Below are 25,840 nucleotides of genomic sequence, written 5' to 3' on the forward strand. Positions count from 1 at the left end.
AATGTTTAATAAATATATAGATGATCATTCTTTATCATCCCATATTTAATATCAAATAATTTTAAGTATAATTTAAAACTATTAAAATAAGAATAAGTATATAAGATGTGTTGATCTGATCTATATTTATAATAAAAAAAATAATTTTGTCAACAATAATATTATTTAATGAGTCGGGTCAGGCCAAACACTTATCTCATACAATTGACAATTGAAATCGTCTCATAAGAGTTTTTTTGAAGGCAAAAACTTGTGTGAGACGGTCTCACGGATCGTATTTTATGAGACAGATATCTTATTTGGTTCATCCGTGAAAAAGTATTAGCTTTTATGTTAAGAGTATTACTTTTTATTGTAAATATCGGTAGGATTGACCCGTCTCAGATAAAAATTATTGAGACCGTCTCACAAGAAACATATTGTTTTTTAAAACAATTATACTTAATTATTTTTAAATAATATATATTAAAATACCTATCCTAACATAAGATCTAAAAGTCTAAAACAAAAAACAAAAGAGATATTACGACCACCACCCTCTTCATCCTGCCCCTTTTGACCGACATGAAGGCGAAGTTAATAGGCTTCTTTTGATTATTTAGCGATGATTAATAGCGCATAACTTTAAGTTAAGAGATAGGAGGAAGATATTTTTAAAAAAAATTAATATATGTTTATTAATATTTATTTTTAAAAATAAGGGCTTTAAAATGGAGTCACTTATATGTTGATCAATATGGTTAATAGGAGTCATTATTAATGTTCATTTTTATCTATAAAAAAATAGGTTTATTAATATGTTCATTTATATTAAAAAATATATTAATTCTGAATCACTTCAATATTATTTAAATGTCATTTAGATTTACTTTGATATATAGTAGATTTGATCCAAGTGGTCCAACAAGTATTATTCTATTGGTTGTCACATTCTGCTAAGTCAAAGTTTTTATTTGGAAATCATAGTATGTGTTTTTTTTGTTTTAGTAGGTTTTTGTCATACAGTCTCACATATTATTATCGATCAGATGAGTTAATTTTACTCATATTTACAATAATAAATAATAAATTTAATATAAAAAATAATATTTTTTATTAGTGACCTAAATAAGATAATTTGTCTCGAAAAATCATTTCATATAAGTTTTTATGTTCTTGTTTTCTTGTCATTTATTTTTAATATACAAGTACAAATTTAAAATTATGAAATTTAGCTATTGACATAATGACTTGAAAGCAAGTCAAATGCATCTCTTAACAGTTTTTTAAAGTAACATACTGTACTCACGGTCATTCAGAGATTTAAATGGTTTCATAATTAAATTAAGGTCAAATAATAATTTTAATTTTTATTATGTTTTAATATTTGATATTATTAGTCATATATTTTAATAATCAATTTTAGTCTTTTTTTAATCTAAATTGTGTAATTAAATAACTCATATAATGTTGAATTTTTATAATTACGCAGTTAACAAAATCTTCAGTAACATACACGCGTGTTTAAAAGCATAACATAATAAATAACAATAAAATTAGTCTTTTAATTATATGATTTTGATGGGAAAAAAAACTAAAATTGATCGTCGAAATATTTTTACAAGATTATAATTGATTTTAAAAAATACGTAACGAAAGATATCAGAACTCAATACATACATGACTAAAATCGACATTATTCAAATATATTAAACACTTTAACGTCTATTAAGGTGGTAATTAATGGAAGCAGGTAATTGGTAGTTTCAGCTTTCAACGACCGTCTAAATGAAGGACGAACATTATCGATTAATATTCAAAGTAACAATAACCAAAATTCACACACCCCTTTTTCATTTTATTATTTTTATTCGACACATCGCATGCACTTTGAATTCAAAGTCTAATAGAATTCAGACTTTCGAGCTTTTCGAGCTCGATATATATGCACGATTCATGGTCGAGCTTGAGATGAATTACTCGATCAAGCTCGAGTATACAAGATTTAAATCGAATCAAACTCAAGTAATATGGTACTCAAGTTCGACTCAACTCATTTTACAGTCCTAATTGACTCTCCTTAATAGCTCGTTCTGATGGTACTAAATGAGTTGAAGACGACCTATTATGATATTTTCGTAAATTTTAACATCTTATGTACCGTAATTATTTTGTTTCGAAAAACAATTTGAAAAAATAGAATCTCAACATCAAACTTATTGCTCTTAGATATCAAAACATTGACAACCAAATGCAGCAGAACAATCAATGCTTATCGCTTCTTAGATAAACAATAGAATCTCAACATCAAACTTAATTAATTAATTCCAAAATATCTATCACAAATCTACTCTAAGTTGGAGCAGCTTTGTTCAAACCCACGATCTGTCCCTCCTTTCTTTAGATCCATCTCATCTCGTGAACTCGACGAGTCCAATCCATGTTAGATCAGTTGAAAATATAGAATTTTATATTTATTCAATTAAAAACTAAAAATTAACAAATTATTAAATTTATATGTTCAAATTTATATTAATAATATCCAAGACAAAAAAACATTATCAACAAATTAAAATATATCAACTTGTATTCGATCAATAAAAAAAATTGTAATGATATATTTTCATATTAAACATATAATAATAAAATTATATAATTTCACTTCAAAAAATACAAAACTAAAATTATACATAAGATATTAATTCTTTAGTCTAAAAAATATAAATATATAATTAATAATAATAATAATAATAATAATATATATATATATATATATATATACATACATATAAATTTAAAATATATATACATATTTTAGTAGCGGGATTGGTCTAGGATGAGTTTGACTAAACAAAATATATAATTAATAATAATAATATATATAACATATAAATTATATTGCTTAATCCGTACTGCTCAGAAAGTCTCAAATCTGCCTCCTTATTGCTTTACGCAATTTAAGCGACTACGTAATTTACTTATTTTATTTAATGGGCTTTAATTGTTTATGGGTTTTGGAAACCCAAAATTGTACTATTAATTAGTTTTATGGAATAGATATTATATTACACAAAATTGATTTCAAGATAACTAACAGTGTGTTTGGTAACCAGGATTTGAGAGTATTTTGTGGGATTTGTAATTTGATTTGGAATTGGATTTGGAAATTCAAGTATTTGAAATTCCATTTGGTGTTTGGTTTAAAATTTAAAAATGATATTTACAAATTCATTTCTTGTTTGGAGAAAAAAAGATTCGAATTTGGGATTTTAAAATTTTACTAAACTACCCTTAGAAACTTTCGGTGGAGAATGATGTGTTGGATAAAAAAGTAATTTTATGTTTTTAAAATCCAAATCCCACCAAATCTTATCAAATTTGATGGGATTTGGATATACTTGTGGAAATCCCATGAAATCCCATTAAATCCTAAGCAAATCCGAATCTTTTTTTTTTTAACATCTTGCCAAACAGTAAAAATATGATTTTGAAATCCAAATCCCATGAAATCCTCCCAAATCCTGGTTGCCAAACACACTGTAAAAGATAAAAAAAATCTAGTTTCAAAATAAAAAAATTCATATTAATACCAAATGTATTAACGTTTTAATCATAATTATCATATTTTATTCAAATATCTTCAAAATAAAACCTTAAAGCTCAAACGCCACAACATCATATGTACATAAAATTATAAAAAATCTAAGAACTTATAATTACTAATTACTATTTAAAACAAAGTTCATTGGTTAAAAAAAAAAAAAAGCTAAACACCTTTAAGTTGTGTTCAGATCGATGAATTTCAAATATATTCAATATTTTTTTTTTGTAGTTTTGGGAAAATAGACTAAAACATTAAATTCAAACTTCCATATTTATATGGTGTTACATGTTAATTATGATATATTTCAAGTTCATCTAATAAATGACGCAATTGAAATTCATTCTACTTTGTGTAGATAAGTAAGTTATGGATTTAAGATTTCATCTATCGTTTCATTGTTAACAATAAAAATATAATCGGAATTTCAAATACATCTTTCCAACACTAAGTAATTTCCAGTTCATGACATTTTATTTTCGTGCCAACTTGTATTGTAATATACTAATATCCTCCATCATTTATTTACCTTCTCTCTGCATTTGCATACGCGCGCATCATTAACTGTTGGGTTGGAAAGCAGAAAACCCTCATATCTTGTGGAGGTGTCCTCTGGATTTAAGGTAATTTAGTTTATCATCTGATCAAATGCTATTTCATTTCATGGATTTTGTCATGTCTTTCTTCTTCTCAATTTATTTTGTGGGTTTTTTTTAGTTTTTTTTTTTGAAAAAGTCAATGCATGCACTCTGGGTGAACTTAATTCATATTCTACATCTGTTTCTTGTTACTTGCTTTGATTTGCTTATTTTAGACTGCCAGTGAATAAGGATTTGAGAGAAAATAATTCTGAATGCTTCATTAGATCTCCAGCTCATATTGAAGAGTTGCCGTTTAATGCAAAACGAAAGGCATTCGCACTCGGAAACAAATTAGGGTTTCATGTAATCGTACGATGATGAATAAAAGTAATGAGCACATTCAGTGAGCCAAAAGGGTAGTGCCCGAACTTCCTTACGACAAACTACGAATCTTTTTGGAGGATTTATTTCATGCAAACACTGTAAAAGCTTAGTACTAGAACAAGACTTATAAACGGCTAACATTGATTTTTTGGCAAAGAGGCTTAAACATATCATTCAGATCATTTTTTTTATTTTTTATTTTTAACATTAATGTAGATGTAGTCTTGGTCATTCATATTATGCAATCAAATTTCAGTTTTAATCTTATATTTCACTATCTAGAAATTTTAATGTTATTTTTAAAATGGAGTGATTATGCGACATTGTACATGTCAGCGCAACCGCCTCCACCCTATGTAATCGTCTTCCGCGGCACCATCAAGAAAGCCATCAACAGGACCCAAGATTTCAAGCTCAACGTCCACTGCGTACTCAATAATCTTGAAAAGAGCACAAGGGGTTTCACAGCGGGTCCGAAGCAGTTCGAGAGGTGGTCAGCAGGGTGGGCTCAGGGAATATTTGGTTGGCGGGACATTTGTTGGGAGCATCCATTGCGCTCACCATTGGAAGGGAAATGGCGAGAACTGATGGTGATCATGTAGAAACTTATATTTTCAATCCTTCGTTCTTGTTCCCTCCGATCGACCAAATAAAAAACGACAAGTTGAGGCTCGGGTTGAGGTTCGCAAACAGTGTACTCACAGCAGGGCTAGCTATTGCTGTTAATGGAAGAAAAAAGGCCACGGAAAGTGACGAGTTTACCATGTTGTCGTCCGTACTTATTTATCCACCCGAAGGATTTAATTTGCAGCGCGTACGTGGGGTATTTCGAGCCCAGGGAGAGGATGGAGTCGATTGGCGCAGGAAGAATTGGCTACGCAGCATTCTATTGGGAGTGTCGTGTCGGCTGCTAGAGGGAAGGTTTGCCGTTTGTGGCGCAGTGCATCTGATTCCTTCGGCATATTTGAGCATCAATTGCAGGCCTTGTAGTAGTTTCAGCGAAGGCCATGGGATTCATCAATGGTGAAGGCCAGATTTGGAGTTCAAGTACAAAGTTTACCGATACAAGTGAATGTTTGATCAATTATATCATTGTTTTTAAATGTTGAACAAGATTGGTGTTCGAAAATCTTGTTGCATTGCTCAATTTGGATATTCTTCGGTTGCCTTGGAAATTAAGATGCACGTAACTGTGAGTATTGTCTTGCCTTCTGTATAACAATATATAGTTGTATTATTTTAACAAAATTTATGTAAAGACAGTTACATCGTGAGAGTTAGATGTCTTACTTTAGTTGGGTTAAATTATTGAGAGTTATATATATATGTACCTGGACAATCCGATCTTATCCCTTTGAGTTAGTTTTGAGGTTGAGTTGAATCAAAATCTCAATCTTAATTTGATATCAAATCTCAGCTCACAGTAATATCATGTAAACTTTATGCTCCACTTGTAATTTTTTAGCGTGCTGGCGTTTGATGTCATACATCAATTGAAAATGTGTTTTTTTTTTAATTATATTTTTTGAGATTGATTTAGATCCAAATTTATATATAAACCAAAATATCTCTAAATTAATACTAATTAGCACTTAAACTTTTAAACATACATTCAGTTGCATACAAAGTCATTTCAACAGGTTTTACTCCCAGGATTCTTACTCTCAATCACGTTATCAATTTGATCCACGCTTCCAGTTAGAAAATGTTCTCTAGTTCAGTCCTGTTGGTGTAAATCCATTTAAACTCAAATTAAAGGGGGGCAATCGTTAATTGTGATTAGGGGCAAGAGTGTACGGTGAAAAAATTAAAGTCAAACTTCATTAATGGAGCATTTCCTTTAATCATGCATTCACAATTGTGATTTGAAAGCCACCGACAATATGGGAATATTTCCTTTATTTTAAGCAATTAAAACCCACCGACGGAAGAGGACTTCATTGCCCGTTACCAATTATCGAATATTTTTTAGAGTAAAATTTGATTTCAGTTTACAAATTAATCTCGTCCCATTTAAACAATGTTTTCTATTTGTGCTTGTCTAATTAGTAGTCCACCAATGAGTCCAAAACTCGTGAAAGCTAGTAATACATTTACAATTCCCTTTTAACACATACATAAACGTACATTTATTACTACATAGTAAATCAAGAAAATCATATCAAGAATTAATTCAACACAAATTCCTTATTAGCTTCATGTGTGTGTTAGTAAAATAATTCAATTTGAGAGGCCGGACAAGAATGCGACCCCGGTCGAGGGCAACCAAGACGACCCATGAATAAACCGTGCCACCGTGAACCTGCTGGCCTCCTCCTTGGACTTAATGACACGATAACCTGGCCATTTTACGCGCTGCCCTAACGAGCTACCGAGACCATAATTCATATACTCGCCGTAGTACAATGTGTCTAGTGCAAATGTTGCATTCCACTCTAACCAACCGCTAGGGTGAATGTGATCTCCCATGTTGGAAAGCATGTACACCGTTCTCGAATATAGCTTCCATGGTCGCCCTAAATATGTTGGATAGGCATCCTTTTCTTTCTCAAGATCGGGTTCCGCCACGAGGTTGCAGGCATGGATCGAAATGCCAGTGTTCTGGTTAGGATCTTTGCGATTCTGTGCGGTTATTGTATTCTTTTGAAGCGACATTGGCTTACGGGCATGAATGTTACAGCTTTGGATAACGGCTGCAGCGTTACCGAATATGAAGTCTACGGTGCCATATATGTCGCATTCACGGTAAAATTGCCTCTGGGAGTGAATGTATAGGGTGTCTTGATATCCAATGATGTTGCATCGGAAAATCACTGCGTGATCGGCTCCGACACGGAGCGCCACAGCTTGGTGCTTGCTCGGTCCTGCCCAGTTTTCAAACGATATGTCCCTCGCAATGAAACCAGCTCCAGTTGCCGCTGTATATGCAAATTAACATAGATACAATTAACCATATCCACCATTAACACACTTAGCTTGTATCTTCTTCAAGATTCATATATATAGCAAAGTGGAAATAGCAATAATAATCGTGGAGAAGAGTAAAACTGTGATCAAATCAAAAGTGCAAAAAGGTGGAGAAAAAGGAATTTACCGAAAGATGCGGTGTGGAATGTAGTGATGTTGTCAAATATATTTCTCCCACCCGAAATGACCGTCTTGCCCTTCCCATCTCCGATCAACATCACATTCTTCTTCTTCCTCCCCACCTTCAAGTTTTTCTCTTCATACCTAACAACGAATAATTACACTTAGTAAACCACAAAATCACCCTCACACTTCTCATTATTTCATAATTTACCCCATCATTATTCGGAAGTACCGATAGAATGACAATTATTTCACCACGAGAGAGTATATATTATGGTTAATGGACATAATATGTGTTTTGTTTTTAAAAATAGTCATTTCATGTGTGTTGAAATGTGGAATATGTCTATTTTCTTAAAATAAATTACAATGACCATTTCAAAAACATTTTCGCAAAACATATTATTTGTTCTATCAATTAATGGTGGAGAGAGCATCGTGAGGGTTTTGGATATGATGATGTGCATAACACCATCGTTGGATTAATTGTATCATATGTATGGTGAACATGATCCAACGACTCTGCTCTGCAGTATATTCTTATTCTATTGGGAGAACTTATTAAGGAGCAACCAACATCTTCCCACCTATCATTTCCATAGTTAAACTTAATAGTAACATTCAATTATCATAAAATGAAACTATGACTCATTGACATGAATTGTTGAACAAATAATGTAAACGTGATAGGGACAAATAAAGTTAATGTAATTATTATTAAAAGTAATTAAAAAGCAAGCAATCTTTCTAAAAATTAATAAATATTCTAGTGAGCAGGCAAATCTACGTAGCCAGATAAAAACCTTTCAATCATGGTATTTTTTGTTTTATGTATATTTTACATTTAGGGTCCTCTTGTAATATTTGATTTGCCCCTTTTAGATTTCTTTAAATCATGAATTTCCTTTTAGTATGTGTTCATAAAGAACTTTTACATATTAATGGTGTTTTAGCAGAAGAAGAGTTTTAATTCCGAGGATGTTTGATCTATAAACATGAACTTACTTTCCTGCCCTCACATAGATTATAGTTCGACGACTGCTGTGCTCCGGCACCTTCTTGATCGCCTCCGCGATCGTCTTGTACGTTCCATTCCCATCATGCGATACGATTATATCGGCATTAATAGCCGACACCGGCATGTCTAACATCATTCGATCTTTCCGGGACAGCCACGACGGAAAATGCTCGTGTTTTTCCACGCTGCTCAATAATCGCCGCCGGCGATTCTGTATTGGGATCCCGGAGAAATCGTCGTTACCGCCATCGGCAGCGTAAATAGCGAGTGAATTACTCACGAGTTCGGATAAATCCTTCAACCGATCCGACATTTGATTCTTCAAGTCTCCTGTGAGTTGCTCGAATCCTTCATTGCAGGTGTCATGATTTGTCAGCGAGGCGCTGATCCAGGTTAAGACGTCCTGAGTCGACGCTGCGGCGGCGTCGGCGTCTCCCCCGCCAGGTAAGACGGAGACAAGTGAACGCGTGAGGAGGTCCACTGAATCGTCCAGGAGTTCGAGGCAGTCCTCGTAGGCCGATCTCTCGTAAGAACCCATGGGGAGGTTAGTGAATCCGGACGCGTGATACAGAGCGCGGCCCACTCTCTGTAGAGTCATGTTAACGGAAATGTGAACTAAGTCTTTGTCGGAGGCGGCGAGTGCGCCGGGGAAATCTAGGAGGGAATCCAAACAAAGAGACTGGTACAAAGTTTTGTTGCAGGTTCTTGACATGGCTTGGGAAGGATGCCGCCGTCGGAGCTTTTCGGCCGTTGCTGTGTTTCGGAGAGTCACCACCAGCGCAGCGCAGATGGCGGACGCTACCATGACAGTGGCGGCGAGGATCAGCAGAAGCTTGAGTTTGGATTTTTTTGGTCTCAAGGTGGGTTCGTTGTTCAGACTCGGGGCAGAGGAGCCTTTTGGCTCGGTGGGTCCGAGCCTTCCATACTCCATCGGCTTGAGCAAAGAGGGAAGAAGAGACTTTGTTGTATGCCAATCGAAGCTGTGGCTTTTATAAGTAAGCGATTGGACACATTTTTTGAGGTTGATTTATACCAGTCGAAGCTGTGGCTTTTACAAGAGAGATTTTCGTATGCCGGGGGAGGGGTTCCAGTCGAAATAAAACTCATAGGCCGGCGATTCTATGCACAAAATTTAAATTTTACAAAGAAATTTGCATGATTGTATACTTTTTTTGGTCGAGTTAAGAGTTAATTAGTTCTTCCTAATTTGATAATACCACCATAAGTTGTCTTAAAAAAATTTATGAAAAATCCTCCTACAAGTAAATTTTGTGAAACGAATAATTTATCCGATCTGATACATAAAAATATATTATCTTTATATAAAACATTTATCTTACGCTTTACATATAAATCGGATCAATCCACTTAATAGATAGAATGTTTATACATGGAGTAGATCTCTTGTGAGACGGTCCCACGAATCTTTTTCTGTGACACATGTCAACCCTACCGATATTCACTAATACTCTTAGCATAAAAAATAATATTTTTTCATTGATGACCCAAATAAAAGATATGTCTCACAAAATACGATCTGTGAGACCGTCTCACACAATTTTTTGCCTTACAGCGTCCACTAGATATCACCTCACGTTGCTTGTGGCTTTGGCAACTCAATCTCCTTGGATAAAAAGAAAAATGTTTCAAGACTAAAGCTTCAAAATCTTGAAATTTATTAATAATAAATATTTACTATTTTCATGGGCTATGTCTTAAGAGATTTAGACTGAAGATTTTGGCCATTTTAATTTCTACAATTCGTAAACTCAATAATTTTACCTTCGTGTATGTCGGCTATTTAGTACATATATATCCCCTTCTACATATATATATATATAACACAATAAATTTAAACACACCCAATATGAATAATATTTTAAAGCAAAATGAAAAAATAGTTTACCTATAAATTAAATCACACCCTCCATATATATTATATTATTTTTAATACAATTATATATCATCACGATATCATATGCACATGGACGAGTCACGTACTTCATAAATTTTATTTGCTATCGAGTTCCATTTTCTTCGAATTGGTGGTTTGGTGTGAGGTCGATGTCCAGGGATTTGCTGGCTTCTGCTAGGAGAAAATTCCCTCTTGCCAAGGACCGGTTTATTTGTAGCTTTTCATTTCTTAATTAGATCCAAGTATATAAATCGCAGAATTAAATATGAAATACATGTTCTGCCATTGATGTTTGTTTGGACATAGGAAAAAATCTAAACAAAACTTCTTTTTTAAATCGAATAACTCTTCTAAATTAAAAATAATAATAACACATGCAACGTACGTGCATCTTTTACTAATAATTATTACGTGTAGCCCACCTAACTCACCCGATATACATGGTGATCTACTAGCATGCATGTAGCCTCCCTCACTCTCTAAAATAATTAAGACATGCAAATTTTTTCCCATCAGTCATATTATTGTCTAAATCATAAAGTTTTGAACCTCAAAAAGCATGTGGAAAATACCATTTCTACTCTCCTGCTTCATTAATTATTCCTCAATCCTCTATTGCATTAATCTAAAAAATGGTAAATATATATTCCATTTGAGAAAGTAGTAAAAAGCAAACAAAAGGGAATCATAAGCTCGTGTTATATTTAAAAGCACGAGAATCTACATAAAAGTGAGTGCCCTCTTTCTACATTTGTACAACTATAGTTGGGAAGTTGAGTCTGTATTATGTTTTAATACAACATGTCATGAATTTTTATTTTGAATTTAGATGAACTATTGCATTAATTAACTGTAGTGAGAGCACTACAAGAAATTTCACTTTCAACCGCATTCAAAAAACAATAGTTTTATCTGAAACCGTTGTTTTTTCTTTTTAACAACGATTTTAACATTTTAACTTTGTCAAAGACAACGGTTTTCTAAAAACCGTTGTCTTTTATGGGTCAACGATAACGGTTTTAGAAAAAAAGTATGGCATTAGATCTCAAGCGAAACTCAATGGTTTTACGAAATCATTTTAAATTAATTTCAACAAGGGAAGGAAACCGAAGCAGATGCTTTTGCAACTTTAGAATAATAATAATTTTAAAAAAAAAAAGAAAAAAAAAGAGAAGGCATTTGTTACTTTGGATGGTTCCATCTTCTTTAAGTTGTTCTCAAGTGTAGAATAAGGCGTAAAGGGGTTCGAAAGAGTCGCAAATATATATATGTTTGCATGGATAGATGAACTTTTTATATTGTGAAGATTTAAAGTTAAAATGAGAGTATCTTTCTTAGAGTACACTTGCAAAAGGTTGCTCATCTCTAACTTCTTTTAATTAGACATAATAACAAATTCAATAATTTAATTAAATTATAGTATGTTAAAAAAATGTTGGTATTATTTTTAAAAATGTTGAAGCATATAAAAATTGTCTCATCGGAAAATTTGCGATGTGATTGATGTTTGAGTTGTTGTTGAAAATAATCGAGTTTCATAGTATTCTCATGCATGTCATATTGCATTCTTCTTCTGAGTTTGATTAATTTGAACTATCTCTTCGGTTTGGAGTCGAATAAACGATCGCTAGGTAAATGATACAAGCAATTGAGAAATTTCTACTTTCAACAAGTAGGAGGGAAATCACAACTCAACAAATGTAAAGTTTTTATGATTGAATGATAATTTTGGGGGGGAAATTGTAGTTTTAGGCTTGTAAGTTGATGTGTTTTTTGGGTTTTAGTCACGTAACTTATCAGTTTTTTTATTTTCATATAATAATTTGGATTGTTTTTGTTTTGGTTTTTTTTTTTCACACAGACACTAAATCAACCAAATGTTTATTTGATGTCGATAATCTTCTACGTTACTCATATAGAGCGAATAAAAACTATATTATACAAATTAAAATAGATCTCAACAAAAATAAAGAAAAACGACAAACTTTTTTCCTACAATTTTTAAATATTAGACATCGTTTTGTTTTATTTTTCCTCTTCATTTATGTTTATAATTATTTTAATCTATATAATATATTTTTATTTCCGCTACATGACATACATCGATGAAATCAATGTCAATAAATAATATTTGATTGATTTAATAGTTTTTGGTAAAAAAAATAAAAATAAAAATAAAATTCAAATTATTGAATAAAAACCAGATATTGACAAATTAATTACATAATAAAAATTCCAAACATATCAATTTTCATGATTAAAATTTCATTTTCCCCTATTTTTGGAGATGGATATCATATAGACTTGCAATAAATTTTAAATACAAAATTATTAAAATTACCTAATTTCTTTTTTAATGTTATTTGATAATAAAGATTTCTAAAACAATAATTTATAAAACTATACAAAAGAAGAAAAAGAAACACGGATATGAAATAAATGAAGTCCATTAAAAAGGTAAATTTTTGTTAAAACATGAAGTACAGGAATGGTGTTTGGACTTGTGAAAAAATAATATTTATCTTTAACTTGTTTATATGCTTATGGGTTGCTTGTTTCAAAGCCACAACCCAAATATAATTAATGATCATCTCCCATTCATCATGCAAATAACTGATTGAAACGCTCATTTAATAAGGAAACTATAAATGATTTCCAAGAAACAAACAAGCTATACTTGATATGTTGAACAGCAGAAGTTTAGCACTAGAACACATCCCTTAAGCAGACACACAACAGCCAGAAAACACGTAAAATCTTACTCAAAAATCAACGTGCTCAATCAACTACAAAGATTTGGTATGCAGGCCCCAGCATCTGGATTCTGCTGTTCTTTCCATATTCTTCCAGTGACTCGAAGCTTAAGCTCTTTCCTGTCACCTCCAGAGAAAAAGAGGGCCATGTTTCTTTGAATTATAAGCCCATCGTGGCTGTCTCTTACTTTACGATGGCTATCTCGAACGCTTCGTGGTGTACCCTCGAATATTAGCTTCCTGCCGTTAGCTCCAACCTCTAAACTGTAGCTGAAGTTGCGGGATTCATTCTCATCGCCCATGAAACGAAGAAATGCCATATAAACTGGTGCCATTCCGAGTTGAAATGCTTCAAAGTGAAGGCAGAAATATTGCCCGAAACAATGGAATACCTAATGAAAACATGGAAATGGACAAGATTAAGAATGCAGACAGCATATAAAAAGTTTAGACAAGCATGCACTACCAGTACGTCAAATTCTATACTATTATCAGGTGGCATATACTGCAAGTGTTGATGACATTGGATTGCGCGAAATACAATAAGATCCACATAGATTCATGGAGAACCAAAAGGTGTATCACATGATCTAATGGTAATGACTATATGAATAAAAATCAGCACGCATAGCTTGGAAAATCATCTTTGGACACACTCAAATTAAGCAAAGAGTTTATTCATTCTGAATATAGAAGATTACAGAACACTACAATATATGCACAAGAAGTCATCTAGTTCACAAAAGAAATAAATTAGAGGTGATCTGAAGCCAGGAGAAAATCAAGAACCTCATAGATCCATGCTACTGTTGCCCAAATCAAATCCAAATTCCAAAGTACCTAAAAGGGACTGTGAACTCACTGTTAACATCCAAGTGGCATTTTCTACTTCACGAGGGTTTGACTTCACATAGCGATGATTAAAAGTACAACCTGTGTGCATGTCCACTTTATGATCATCTTTCAAATGGGATACGAGGAAGGGAATGTCCCCAGTAACCAAGCACTCCGATCCAGCATAGGGACAACAGTATGGTCTGAAATTGCAAACTGCTTCGTGTTTGAGTTTACTATAATATGGAAAAATTTCCAGGCATCCCAAAGAATAATATTTGCAAGGTAGATCAAGTGATTCTGCAACCTTCTCCAGTGCCAAGCATCGGATGTCACCGAGCTCTTGTCTGCATGTAGGGCATCGATTGTGCACTCTCGTCTTGCACGTTGAACAGAGTGTGTGCCCATTGTGACACTGTAAAAGAGCACATTGTCAATCAACCATGCTTCATGGTACACAAACAAACAGGAACTAGATATTGTTTTCTAGCTTGTAAAGTTCTCTATTAGTCAAAGCTTGGGAACACTAAATCATGGCAATACTAAAAACAATATTGGATAAAACGAAAAGTGACAATGTCATTATCAGAATCTTAAATCCCAAATGCAAAAACATCCTCTCAAGCCTTTTAATACAGTACCAGTATACGCGACTAAGTTTGTCGTGTCCTGTTTCACACAAATTTTAATGTATTACGAAACATAACTTCTCATTTTCCAGGTATCTCATACATAAATATCCTGAAATTGAAAGAGAAATAATGCAGACTTAGATACTACCACTGTATATTTACAAAAACTACAGCACAACCCAATCAAATATTGAAATAGAATTCCGATTCTGAATGAAGAAAAACATCTATGCTTGCGGGAGTGCAATTTAGCTTTTTTGCACATTCATCATCTGAACTAGGAAATTCTCCACACATCGCCGTCTAATGCCAAAACTACATTAATATATTTCACCTAAGAATAATGCAACCAAGATTATCATGACTGCGTAGATGCTGTGATAACCCTATTAAATTACAACAAATCCAATTAATCTAATTCAGTTTCAAACAAGTAAAACCAAAGCATCACATTCAAATGAACACGTAACGGTATGCCTATTGAATCACAAGATTGAATAAACAATATACCCAAAGAAAAGGATATACCCCAAAAAGTTCAAATAAGAGAACTAAGAGAAACAGCATACCTGATGAATGGGTGGGTACATAGAATTAGTGCAGACAGGGCATTCAAGTAATTCATGGACGCTTGTCGGAGCCATTCCAGAGGGCACCACATTAAGATTCTTTGAAGAAAACAAATGGGGGTGAGAAGAAACTAATGATTGCATCTCTTCATCTTCAATGTCATCCGATGAAGAAAAGCACTCAACGCTCTCGATTTCAATTGTTGCCATTTAAGTACAAAACAGAAATATGACAACAGATCCCACAGATCCAATCTTCCCCGAATGTATTAAATGCACACTCCGTATATTGTATTTTTTGGCAAAAAAAAACAGAGATGCTAACAAAGGAAAATACAATCTTTTGTGGAAATCTCAAAAGCCCAGATCTACGAGTCTAATGATTGAGTGCAATATCTTCTTCCCACCAAGAAAAATCCAACCTTTGGCAGAAATCAAAATTGCCCACTTTCAAAAACTCATATTTCCTCGATTATAAGTCCCTTCAGAATCTTCGAATCTTCTCCTTCTGAGTAATTTATAAAAAAAATGATTTGAAGGAAACCGTAAGAGTGATCGATAATGTTCGATTCAAAAGAACCCAACAAGAACCATTTCCTTGAGAAGAGGTTCTTTTCTTCTTCTCTCTCTTTTTCTGGTTTTTGGGAGGAGAGAGAAATGAGGATCGCCGTTGGTTTTGAAATAGGATGTAAATCCAACGGATACTATCATATGTTTCACCTTTTTTTTAGAGAGTAGTCAGTCCTTTATTCGTTGAGATTTGAGTAAAAGAAAATTGGGGGATCACTCATTATGTTGTCTCTTTGATTAACAATGTTTGTTGTGATTTTGTAGAAAAAGAAAAGTTTCATTTGTCCTAAAAAAGTTGTTTGCCTAAAAAACTACGCTATTTTATAAGTCAATATCTTTAAAATATATTTCAAATCTGATTCGATCTAAAAAAAAATATTATTTTTAAAATTAAAATATTATTTTTTATTTTAAATATAAATCAAATCAATCTATATTGACAAGTATACTTTTGTGATTCAGTGAAACGGTTTGTCCACCAATATTTTCCATTTCTTTTCTCATTTCCGGTATATGTATTTGTGGATAAGATAACATTCGCGACAAAAAGTGAGGGGCAATATATTATATGTGGAAATTAATTTTTTCTCTCTAAAAATCGAATGCTTTATTTCCTTTTTCATGCATAAGATATATTAAATAAATTTTATAAACTGATATAAACTGTGAATCAACAAAATGATAGCAGGGACCACTTTGGTTGACCCGTAAAAAAACTCATATTGTTCCAATAACTTGTAATAGAATCAATTCGCATACGGTATAATATGTTTTAATTTTCAAAATAATAACTTTTTCAAACAATAGATTTTTATAAACGCTAATATAAAACAAGTTTTTATTGTCCCTTTTTTTAATATAAAAAATAAAATTTATAGATCAGAGATATTATATACAAACTATTGTGGGCCTACAAAATTCATTTTTATTGTCTATATAAATACTTACATGGTCATTTGGTGCACCTAATGTGCGAAAGATACGCGGCCACAGAAGTTGAGAGCGATAAATATGACCATATTATATAACCATTAGCTACATTCTTTACACAGTTCCCAGCCTTTTTCAACCAACTGTCTCAGCTGCAGCACCTTTAGGTGAGTTCGACGGAACCGAACTGTAAAAAGGTAGTCAAAAACAGTATCAAGATGAGCGAAAACAGGGGCCAACGCACATCAATCTATTCATTGTCGCGTATTCATGGAAGAAATTTTTAAGAAATCTTACTCGAGTTTAGACAAAAGTTTTCTTGCTTCCTCAGTTGCAGCACTTGCAGCATATATGGCCAACTTTTTCACCTGTTAAAAAGTCAGAAGTTGATCACATATATAAAAGAAAAGATTCGTAATATTTCCCTCGAAGAAAGACTTTAGAGGGCACTACCTCTAGAATATCTTGCTTGGATCTGTGAGATTTTGGAAGTAGCCGAAATTCTTGAGTCAAACGCATGCATTCTTGGATATTCTCAGGGGATACAAAGTCCAAAGCGACTTTCATGGAGGACTGATAAATATATAAATAATAAGATTTCAGTAAAGAGTACATTAGCCATCAAAGCAACATAGGAACAAGGGTTTACAATCTGAACCGAGAATAAACTTACAGGTATAGAATTTGAAATGGAGAAATCAAACTCAAGCGATTAAAAGTTATAAAAGTGCAGAACATAGAGTTCAACATATTCATCACTCATAATCCTCTAAGAAAATTCTGTATGAGATACACCTGTCTATTCCTCACTTGGTGGGGACACCCTGCAGGAATGAATATAGCCTCACCGAGATATTGCTCGAATGTCCATGGTTCAATATCTGAAAATGATGTAAAAATCATATTAGAACTGCTTGGTTTGAACTTAAATTAAATCAGTCTCACAAAGAAAAACTTACTGAACTCCAATTTCAACTGTTTTTTGTGCCTTTCATCCAGGAAAAAGGCCTGGTCATGGATAGGATGTGCAACCTAAAATCAAAAGCAATAGGCCAAGTGAAATATGAGATTTCAGAATACGCAAGAAATTTCCAAGATAAAGTACTTACGGAGGCCACAGGAGAATGATCAAGATCAAAAAATTCTTGCTGATGTTTAAGCAAGTATTCGATTATTTTGGGCACATCCTGCCGACGAAAGATGTCCCAAACAGCACCACCTCTAGCTATTTCAGGACGGTTCATCCCATTTGGAGTAGAATCCATCACAGAAGACTCGATTCGATCTTTATTATTGGCATCGCATTTGTTATTCAAGCAATCGAGATGCTGTACTTGATGAGTATCAATATAGCTGAGTGAATCAAGACGATCATCTAAAGTGCTATTCAGACCACAGGCTTTATTTAATTCATGTGTATTATTTTCCCTTTTCTCAGAATTCAGAAACTGAGATGGAGAGTGAGTATCAAAGGTAGCATTTTCACAAATCTGGTGTGACAGAATAGCAACTTCAGTGGGTTGCATATCAGTGTTGATGGCTGGTGTGCCTTGCCAAAATGTCTTTAAATTATTTTCAAGTTCTGTCCTCAACTTAGCAATCCTTTGGCTCTGAAACGAGGTATATTTCACTTCAGCTGTGTGTGTCAATATATTTACCTGAACAAATCCACATATTCGTCATGACATAAAGATAAGTTTACTATAAAATCAGTAAAATATAACTATAATATAGCATAATCGTAAAACCTGGCAAATATCATGACTAAAATTCAAGCCAACTCATCAGAAAGCACCAAGGTCTGTTTCGTAACTTATAGAACGATCAGAAATATCTAAAGATCTTGAAGCAGTTTTGCAATGCAAGCAATTCAATTGTCCCACAGAAAACTTGATGAACATGTTATCTAAAAAGATAAGATCTGTAGTGAAACTAACTTAAGAAACAAAGGTGTTTTGGACTCCAAATTTGGAAAATGTTCAAAAAAAAGGGATTTAAAGATGCAGATGAAAATTGAAAAGAATAAGTGCAGACGACGACGTTAATGAAGATTCTATAATTGATTTCACTTTTAAAAGTAAGGCCCGATGGATGCTAGACTAAGTGTCATCTTGTCCATATTCAAGAAATTAGCTCTCGGTGAATGATCTTAAAATCAGTAATTGCATAGCATAGATAAGCTAAGGAAAGAAACAACCACAAAAATACTGAGAATGCAGGTCCCAAAAATAAAAAGGTGCATCAACCAACCACAAAACATGAATAGTAGCAGACTTTTCACAACAGCATACCGCATCAGAAATGTCACAGTGCAATTTTGCAACAGAATCGCCTTTTCCAAGTTCTCTCTGATATCCATAGGCAATGTAGGTCTTGGGTCCCAAGTCCGGTTTTAGAGCACCTTCAGGAAGTTTTGTAGCAAGATTCAAGAAACCAGATCGAGGATGTGTATAATCGCCGAAGGGAAGCATGGCCATAAACTCTGCGTCATGCCTGGGCAAACATTCTTTAAAAGAATTTGCAGGTGGCCAGTCCTTTAACTTCAGCATTTCAGGCCATCCGTTTTGATGACTGCGTCCCTCTAAGTAGCCTTCAAAGAACTGCCGAATATTAATCTCAACCTATAACATTTGAAACCAAATTATTACAAAATTTCTGCGTCTAACATAGAGATGTTAACTGCAATTGCTGATGTCTAGTACCATTTGCCAGAATGAGATTTGCCATAGGACAGAACTGGCGTATAATGTTTTTAAACAGCACTTTCTATCATCATAAATTACACTTGTAACAGATTGAAGGAATAGAGAGTCCAAGAAGGAGTACACAGAAGTGTGTATGAAAGATGAAAAGCGTACAATGCATGAAACATACATCGAATACACGTACACGAGAAGTACCTGACACCAATCCAAGCAATCAATAGCCTTCACAGAAAAAGTCTCTTCCTTTAATTTTTTGCTCGCATTCTTGAAGGCCCTCAGCATAACCATGGGCTCCCAACTAAGACCAGAGGCCTTTGCCATGGCATTCCTAACAATCACAGGTTCACCTTTCCTCCAATGCATTTGAAAATGTTCAAACTCAGCATCTCCAAGATCAATAGCATTAGGACAGTACAGAAAGTTATCTTGACTGTATTCCCGAAATGCTGATTGTCTTACATTACAACAGACATGGTCCTCTTGAGCAGAAGAGGCTGAAACACACAAATCACATTTTTGCGAGAAGCCTACATCTGATAACTGATAATCGGAAATGAGCACCTCAGTGAGCCCAATTAATTTCTCCACCCAATTAGCATCCAGAATCCGTCTCAACTCTAAATTCCCAGATTCACAACCACCATGCTCTTTGGGAGGACATGGTATATTGCCATCAATTTTGGCTTTCCACTTGGGGGAGCCATAAAACACATTTTCTATTATCCCATTGGCTGGAGGAATTTCAAGGTTTGTACCATCTGAAGACTTGGGAATAATGATTTCCTGAATAGCTCCAAGGTGAAGACCTTTTCTGAGCTCGTAACAACAATCGAGACAGATATCATACGAACAGTCAGGATTGGGACAGCTTCTGTGGATATTCACGATGGATGTCTCGCAGTTGTTACTGTTGAATAAAGAGGATTTCCTTTTCAGATTTTGTGGCATCGTGAAGTACATTTTGTTAATAGAAATGACACCAACAATTCTAGAAACACTTTTTAAATGATTAGTGAAAAATCGACATTACTAAGTAATCCAAAAGATTATGTCACGAGATTTAAGATCAAGCTAAAATATAGAGCAGAGGTATAGCACAAAAGAAATTTCAGATAGAATGCGTATAGATTCAATCAAATACACGATATCAAAATACGACTATCCCTAGCGAACAATAAAGACAGTCAACTCTCCTCCAAAAGTAAAAAATGTGATCGAAAAGCATACTAAATTCATCTTGGTTTTCACTAAAATTCAATCCTCTATTTAAGAGTAAAGAGAAAAAATGGTCAAGCCTTATTTGCAGAGAAAGCATACCGGTATACTCGATCATCTTCTTCAAACAACTCTCCTCCAAAAGTAAAAAATGTGATCGAAAAGCATACTAAATTCATCTTGGTTTTCACTAAATTCAATCCTCTATTTAAGAGTAAAGAGAAAAAATGGTCAAGCCTTATTTGCAGAGAAAGCATACCAGTATACTCGATCATCTTCTTCAAATACTCCCAGTGTCACATCTTCTTCATTCACTGGAACACCTTATATAGCAGAAACGCGAGGAAGGTTTTAAAAGTGTAATCATGAATTAGAAAGATAAGATCCAGCTACTTTGTGTGGTACCTTGTATCGTGCCTTCAACATCTAGTTCAGATTTCTGCTCTTGTTGTATACGTCTTAGGAGAGGCAGAATGTTGACAAGCAAATATAGGGATCTTCGCAATCTGATATTCTCACCTACTTCGTTTTCAACATCCTAAAAGAACCAATTTTTTTTTTTTCAGAATTCTTGGAACATTGATATGATGTGTGACAAAAGAACGGAAGAATTACATCATACATAAAGCCATCAAACCTTTTTGAGCACATCTGCTTGAAGGCAAGCTCTGCAATTGCAATTCCCACGGCAAAACGGACACGATTCCTTCACTTCTTTCTTCTTTATCTTAGGATACCTATACCAATGAGAATTCCTATTTTAACAAATATTTTCCTAGCCAACACGGTAATGATGATTATATGAATAATGTTCATCAGTGGAAATGTACCATTTAGAATTTTATTTTCAAATTCACACCTCTTGAATAATATTTATGAAGTCACTTGTTATGCAAGAAAAATATATTGTTAAACTAGCAGGTAATACAGTTACCACTCTGAAACTGCAATTTTTTTATTCAGTAAATTCTAGAAAATGGAAGAAACTAGGAGCTTTGTTTACCACTTTGCGATGCATTCAAAACAGTAACGTCTCATGTTGCAATTTGAGCAGATGACAACACCTTTTTTATCACTTTTCAAGCATTGGTGACACATAGTCTTCCGCTGCTTCTTCCGTATGGTAGATCCCTGGATAAATAGTTATCAAACAACAACAGTTAAATTCAGGTACAAAGAGGGAAGAATCTGGCATAACCCAGATTAATTTTGAAAACCCTCAACCTTTTGGCAAATATTAAATACTTTTTGGCTAATTAATTAATCCTACTGGTTTCAATCCTCAACAAAAGTTAATAATTGGAATCAAAGACATATTCGAGAATTTGAAAGTTACAAGATGGCTACGATATAAAAAACCCATAGTGACATGATGCAGTGAACGATAAACACCAACATGCATTCCAGGAAAAGCAGATAAGAAAATCATATGCGAGCAAATATAAAAGAAATAATCGAATAAAAAAATAGCACCAATGAAGGATTTAGCATGGTAAAGTTAAGATTTGTCCTTTTCATTCAAATCGACATTCGTTCTATATTTACCAAAAAAACAGTCATGCCTTGCAAGCTGCATTTATGCCAGACATTTGATTCCCCCACTGAGCAAGACAACAAACAAACAATATCAATTTGAATGAGTTCCACGTGGTGAAACAGTGGGCCTACATGCGAAAGATAAGGAATCATTTCTAAACTAAAATACATGCATTACATCATGTCACTGCGAATTTAAGTTCTTTCGACGGTCAGATTTAGTTTCACAAAAGGCACTCCGTGACAGTCACTTTATCACATTTAACGCTGAGAACATGAATGTCTAATTGTTTCTCGGACATTACATTGGAACACTGAGGTCATAAACTCAACATAGAAACGTGTTTGACTTTGAATGAACTAATTACTGCTTCATTGTCTTACATCGCCAAATTTTCATGAACATTTCAATTTAAATTTGACCCATGCTTAAACAAGCCTTATGATGTCAGCAATGCAGAAGAGCCAGGTAGGTTCTCAGAAAAAAAATAGCTACCAAGTTGACTGGCTTTCAAGAACAGTGAGACATATAAATGTTTGTCAGCATTAAAAATTTCCCCTTGATAGACTCAATAATAATGATTATATACTTGGGAACCACTATCCTATTCCGAATTTGGTAATAAAGGCAAGGTTGGTTATAATGCTATTTATTCAACACCTCCAACTGGGATCAAGTATGGAGAAGAAACTCACTGACTTTCCCAAACTTGATGGCACTTTTGTTTTCACATTCCCATTCGGTATTTTCTCTCCCATGAATATAGATTCATAGCCCTCATTGATGTTTAACATCAAAGGCTTCCCGCTGCGTCTTTTTTGAGCCCTAATATATTCTCCAGAACTATCCATCCATTCTTTTCTTTTTAAACCATTTGGCTCACACTTAACCTTCTCCGTAACGCTTTTGTATATACTCTCACCACCAAGATTCACCCGATCTCTCTCTGCAGCAAGTGTTTTCTTATGCTTCAAGCCCTGATATCGCCCTCGTCTATCCTTTTTAATGAGTTCAGCCCCAGGCTTGATACTAAGATCAACATCAACTGTTGTTTCGCTATCCTTTTCAACTGCAATGCACTGTTTCATATTTTTTGAACCATTCGGCCAACCTTCGGAATCTTTACTCTCATTAATCCCATTCCCATCTCCATCAACTGCAAAATAATCACCTAAGATCCCCCTGAGGTCATCAGATACGGTATTTTTTTCTTTATTCGAGTCCTTTCCTTTATCAGGTCTCACTTCACCAACACCATAGTGATCTCCAGTGTTAACCGTGCCATGGTCAATTTCAGATGTGAGTGCTGCTTTTCTTCTGTCATTTGAGTAACTAGGCGCCTCAAGTCCATTCTTTTTTACAAGGTGCTCAATATCTCCATCAGTGGTACTACTTTTTATTTTTTTCTGTAGCTCGCAGATAGCCAAATGTGACTTCTGGTTCTTGTAACCCGTGGGCATTCTTAGACAATCAATATTCTTCACAATCTCATTTCCATCAAAATTGTTCTGAGAGGTAGCATCGAGCATTCCATGATTCTTCTCAACATCTGTTCCATGTAGCATTTTCTTTTTATTCTTGGAACCCTTTGGCCTCCCTTGGGCTCTCTTCCTCTTTACAATTTGATGTTCAATGCCAGTAACTCTGGTGTCCAACCCCATCGACCATCCAATCCCACACTTATTCACAATCATATCCCAACCTTGGCTGCCTAGACCACTAAACTCAGGGATTCTAATACTCCCATCACAGCCAATATTTCTAATGAAATCCTTATCCAATAATCCGACACCTCGAAATTTATCCCTCTTGCCAACTGGCTGCATCATCCCAGAAGTACCGAAAACTTGCTCACTTCCGCCAACTCTGACCGTCCCAACATCTTCCTTCTTCACATCAAACCCTGCACCAGTTGTTCTGCTAACATCACGCCCCATATGCACAAAGACGTCTTCATCCTTAATGGCCATTTTTGTCCTACCTTTTGAACCCTTTGGTCTTCCCCTCTTCTTTTCCTTTACAACAGCACCTTCATTGCTGACATCTTTCCCCACCTGCAGGGCATTAATTTCATGGCCAACAGCACTTTTCGGCTTGTTTTTTGAACCCTTGGGTCTCCCCAACTTTTTCACCTTGACAACACCACCTACCTGGCCGCTGACATTTGCTTCCGCTTTCAAAGCCTCAACTAAATTCTGAACAGAGACATTTTCCCGATATTTCAAACCTTTCTTCTTTCCAGCACCAACATCTCCACCTTCAACGCCACTAGACCCAACAATATCTAAAGCTTCCCCTCTTTCAATGGCTTCAACTTTCTTCACAACAGCCTCCTCGCTACGTTTAATGGCAGTGCCACCAACAGCCCCCGTTTGCACCGCAACAAATTCATTTCCACCACCTTCACTTCCATTTTCCTCGGCAATCTCCGCCCCTTGGCCTCCACTAGTTCCCCTGCCGCAAATAATTCTCGCTCCATTTCCAACAGGATCACCAGTTTGGTCTTCCTGGGACTTTCCACTAGTCCCGCTGCCGCAAATAATCAAGTCTTCCTCCATCTTAATTCCCGCTCCATTTCCAACAGCATCACCAGCTTCGCCTTCCAGGGATATTCCACTAGTTCCACTGCCGCAAATAATCAAGTCTTCCTCCGTCTTAATTCCCGCTTCATTTCCAACAGGATCACCAGCTTCCCCTTCCAGGGACTTTCCGCTCAAAGCCTGCGACTTGCATCCCCTCAAACCGATTGCACTATCCCTCCCGCATATTAACTTCTCATCACCACCACCTGCCGCCGCTTCCATAAATTTCAACTCTTTCAACGAAAATCAAATCAACCCTAAAAAACCCTCCTTCTGAAAACCTCAAAACCGGGACTATATATCCCATCATCGGGCAAAAAAGGCTACTTCATCATTATCGCTTCAAAATTTAATGCCACTTGCGCGTGAGTAATTGAGTCGCCAATTGTAATCTAGCAGCCTGTCAGTACCCTTTCTCGAGTAATTAAAGAAAAATCTTCCACTGGAGAACTTTATTCTGACATGGAAAATTCAAAAGCACGACACCGCTCAATTTGTGTGTCCCTTATTGTTATTTCTTTTTTGGGTTTTCAGACGACTGAAGAAAGAGTCCGATTCATTCAAGCGGCATAACTTCTCGCTGTGAAAGTGCGAGAATAGTTGGGATTGTATGGAATTGCATGGAACGAGGCCACAGAGACAGAGAAGGGGATTTGGTTTGATGAAGAAATCAAAGAATGTGACAACGGATTGTACCAATTTAACGCGTGGTGGGGCCCACCAATAAATATACTATTTTTTAATTAAAAAAACTTGTTTATTATGTTTCACGTGGACTAAAATTTCAATAAAATGAGTTCATGGATCGTATTCGTGAGACAGATTTCTTATGTGGATCATTCATGAAAAAATATCATTTTTTATGCTAAGAATATTACTTTTTATTATAAATATGAATAGGATTGATACGTCTCACAGATCTTGATCTGTGAGACGGTATCATAT

The 25,840-nt window shown here is 34.6% G+C and overlaps 3 protein-coding genes and 1 pseudogene across 4 annotated transcripts; 1 reads left to right on the forward strand and 3 right to left on the reverse strand.

Annotated features, from left to right (window-relative positions):
• The first annotated feature begins 4,874 nt into the window (after positions 1-4,874).
• On the forward strand, positions 4,875-5,617 carry LOC140823988 (GDSL esterase/lipase At4g10955-like; annotated as a pseudogene).
• Positions 5,618-6,605: 988 nt separating this feature from the next.
• Positions 6,606-9,797, reverse strand: LOC140819242 (probable pectinesterase/pectinesterase inhibitor 61). The gene is made up of 3 exons (XM_073179255.1): positions 8,641-9,797; positions 7,640-7,776; positions 6,606-7,463 (listed from the first exon to the last, which is right to left on the reverse strand). The coding sequence occupies exons 1-3, from the start codon at positions 9,582-9,584 to the stop codon at positions 6,766-6,768; spliced, it is 1,779 nt and encodes a 592-aa protein (XP_073035356.1). The 5' UTR covers positions 9,585-9,797; the 3' UTR covers positions 6,606-6,765.
• A 3,408-nt stretch (positions 9,798-13,205) lies between these two features.
• On the reverse strand, positions 13,206-16,135 carry LOC140819251 (E3 ubiquitin-protein ligase SINAT5-like). The gene is made up of 3 exons (XM_073179262.1): positions 15,357-16,135; positions 14,184-14,570; positions 13,206-13,713 (listed from the first exon to the last, which is right to left on the reverse strand). Exons 1-3 carry the CDS (start codon positions 15,564-15,566, stop codon positions 13,351-13,353), a joined length of 960 nt encoding a protein of 319 aa, XP_073035363.1. The 5' UTR covers positions 15,567-16,135; the 3' UTR covers positions 13,206-13,350.
• Positions 16,136-16,926: 791 nt separating this feature from the next.
• LOC140819256 (uncharacterized) lies at positions 16,927-25,549 on the reverse strand. 2 transcript variants are annotated; one of them, XM_073179268.1, is made up of 13 exons: positions 23,009-25,549; positions 21,780-21,907; positions 21,414-21,513; positions 21,182-21,314; positions 21,036-21,099; positions 19,757-20,468; positions 19,148-19,477; positions 17,966-18,514; positions 17,816-17,888; positions 17,652-17,737; positions 17,310-17,429; positions 17,154-17,224; positions 16,927-17,043 (listed from the first exon to the last, which is right to left on the reverse strand). In XM_073179268.1, the coding sequence occupies exons 1-13, from the start codon at positions 25,115-25,117 to the stop codon at positions 16,992-16,994; spliced, it is 4,527 nt and encodes a 1,508-aa protein (XP_073035369.1). In that variant the 5' UTR covers positions 25,118-25,549; the 3' UTR covers positions 16,927-16,991. The 2 variants fall into 2 exon arrangements, 1 of the variants encoding a protein (XP_073035369.1); XR_012115195.1 differs by lacking the exons at positions 16,927-17,043; positions 17,154-17,224 and having other exon boundaries at positions 17,530-17,737.
• Positions 25,550-25,840: the final 291 nt, after the last annotated feature.

Source organism: Primulina eburnea, chromosome 2 (genome assembly GCF_022965805.1).
Source record: "Primulina eburnea isolate SZY01 chromosome 2, ASM2296580v1, whole genome shotgun sequence".
Lineage (NCBI taxonomy): Eukaryota > Viridiplantae > Streptophyta > Magnoliopsida > Lamiales > Gesneriaceae > Primulina > Primulina eburnea.

What these genes read in the sequence shown, in the direction of transcription:
- LOC140819242 (XM_073179255.1), bottom strand. Translation starts at nt 9,584, where the DNA reads ATGGAGTATGGAAGGCTCGGACCCACCGAGCCAAAAGGCTCCTCTGCC. An exon ending in ATCTATGTGAGGGCAGGAAA is followed by an intron (nt 7,777 to 8,640) that starts GTAAGTTCATGT and finishes ATTCGTTGTTAG; the next exon opens with GTATGAAGAGAAAAACTTGA. An exon ending in ATTCCACACCGCATCTTTCG is followed by an intron (nt 7,464 to 7,639) that starts GTAAATTCCTTT and finishes TTGCATATACAG; the next exon opens with CGGCAACTGGAGCTGGTTTC.
- LOC140819251 (XM_073179262.1), bottom strand. Translation starts at nt 15,566, where the DNA reads ATGGCAACAATTGAAATCGAGAGCGTTGAGTGCTTTTCTTCATCGGAT. An exon ending in TGTACCCACCCATTCATCAG is followed by an intron (nt 14,571 to 15,356) that starts GTATGCTGTTTC and finishes GCTCTTTTACAG; the next exon opens with TGTCACAATGGGCACACACT. An exon ending in ATGCCACTTGGATGTTAACA is followed by an intron (nt 13,714 to 14,183) that starts GTGAGTTCACAG and finishes TGTTTTCATTAG; the next exon opens with GTATTCCATTGTTTCGGGCA.
- LOC140819256 (XM_073179268.1), bottom strand. Translation starts at nt 25,117, where the DNA reads ATGGAAGCGGCGGCAGGTGGTGGTGATGAGAAGTTAATATGCGGGAGG. An exon ending in ACAGTTGAAATTGGAGTTCA is followed by an intron (nt 17,738 to 17,815) that starts GTAAGTTTTTCT and finishes CATCATTTTCAG; the next exon opens with ATATTGAACCATGGACATTC. An exon ending in AAACTTTTGTCTAAACTCGA is followed by an intron (nt 17,044 to 17,153) that starts GTAAGATTTCTT and finishes ACCTTTTTACAG; the next exon opens with TTCGGTTCCGTCGAACTCAC.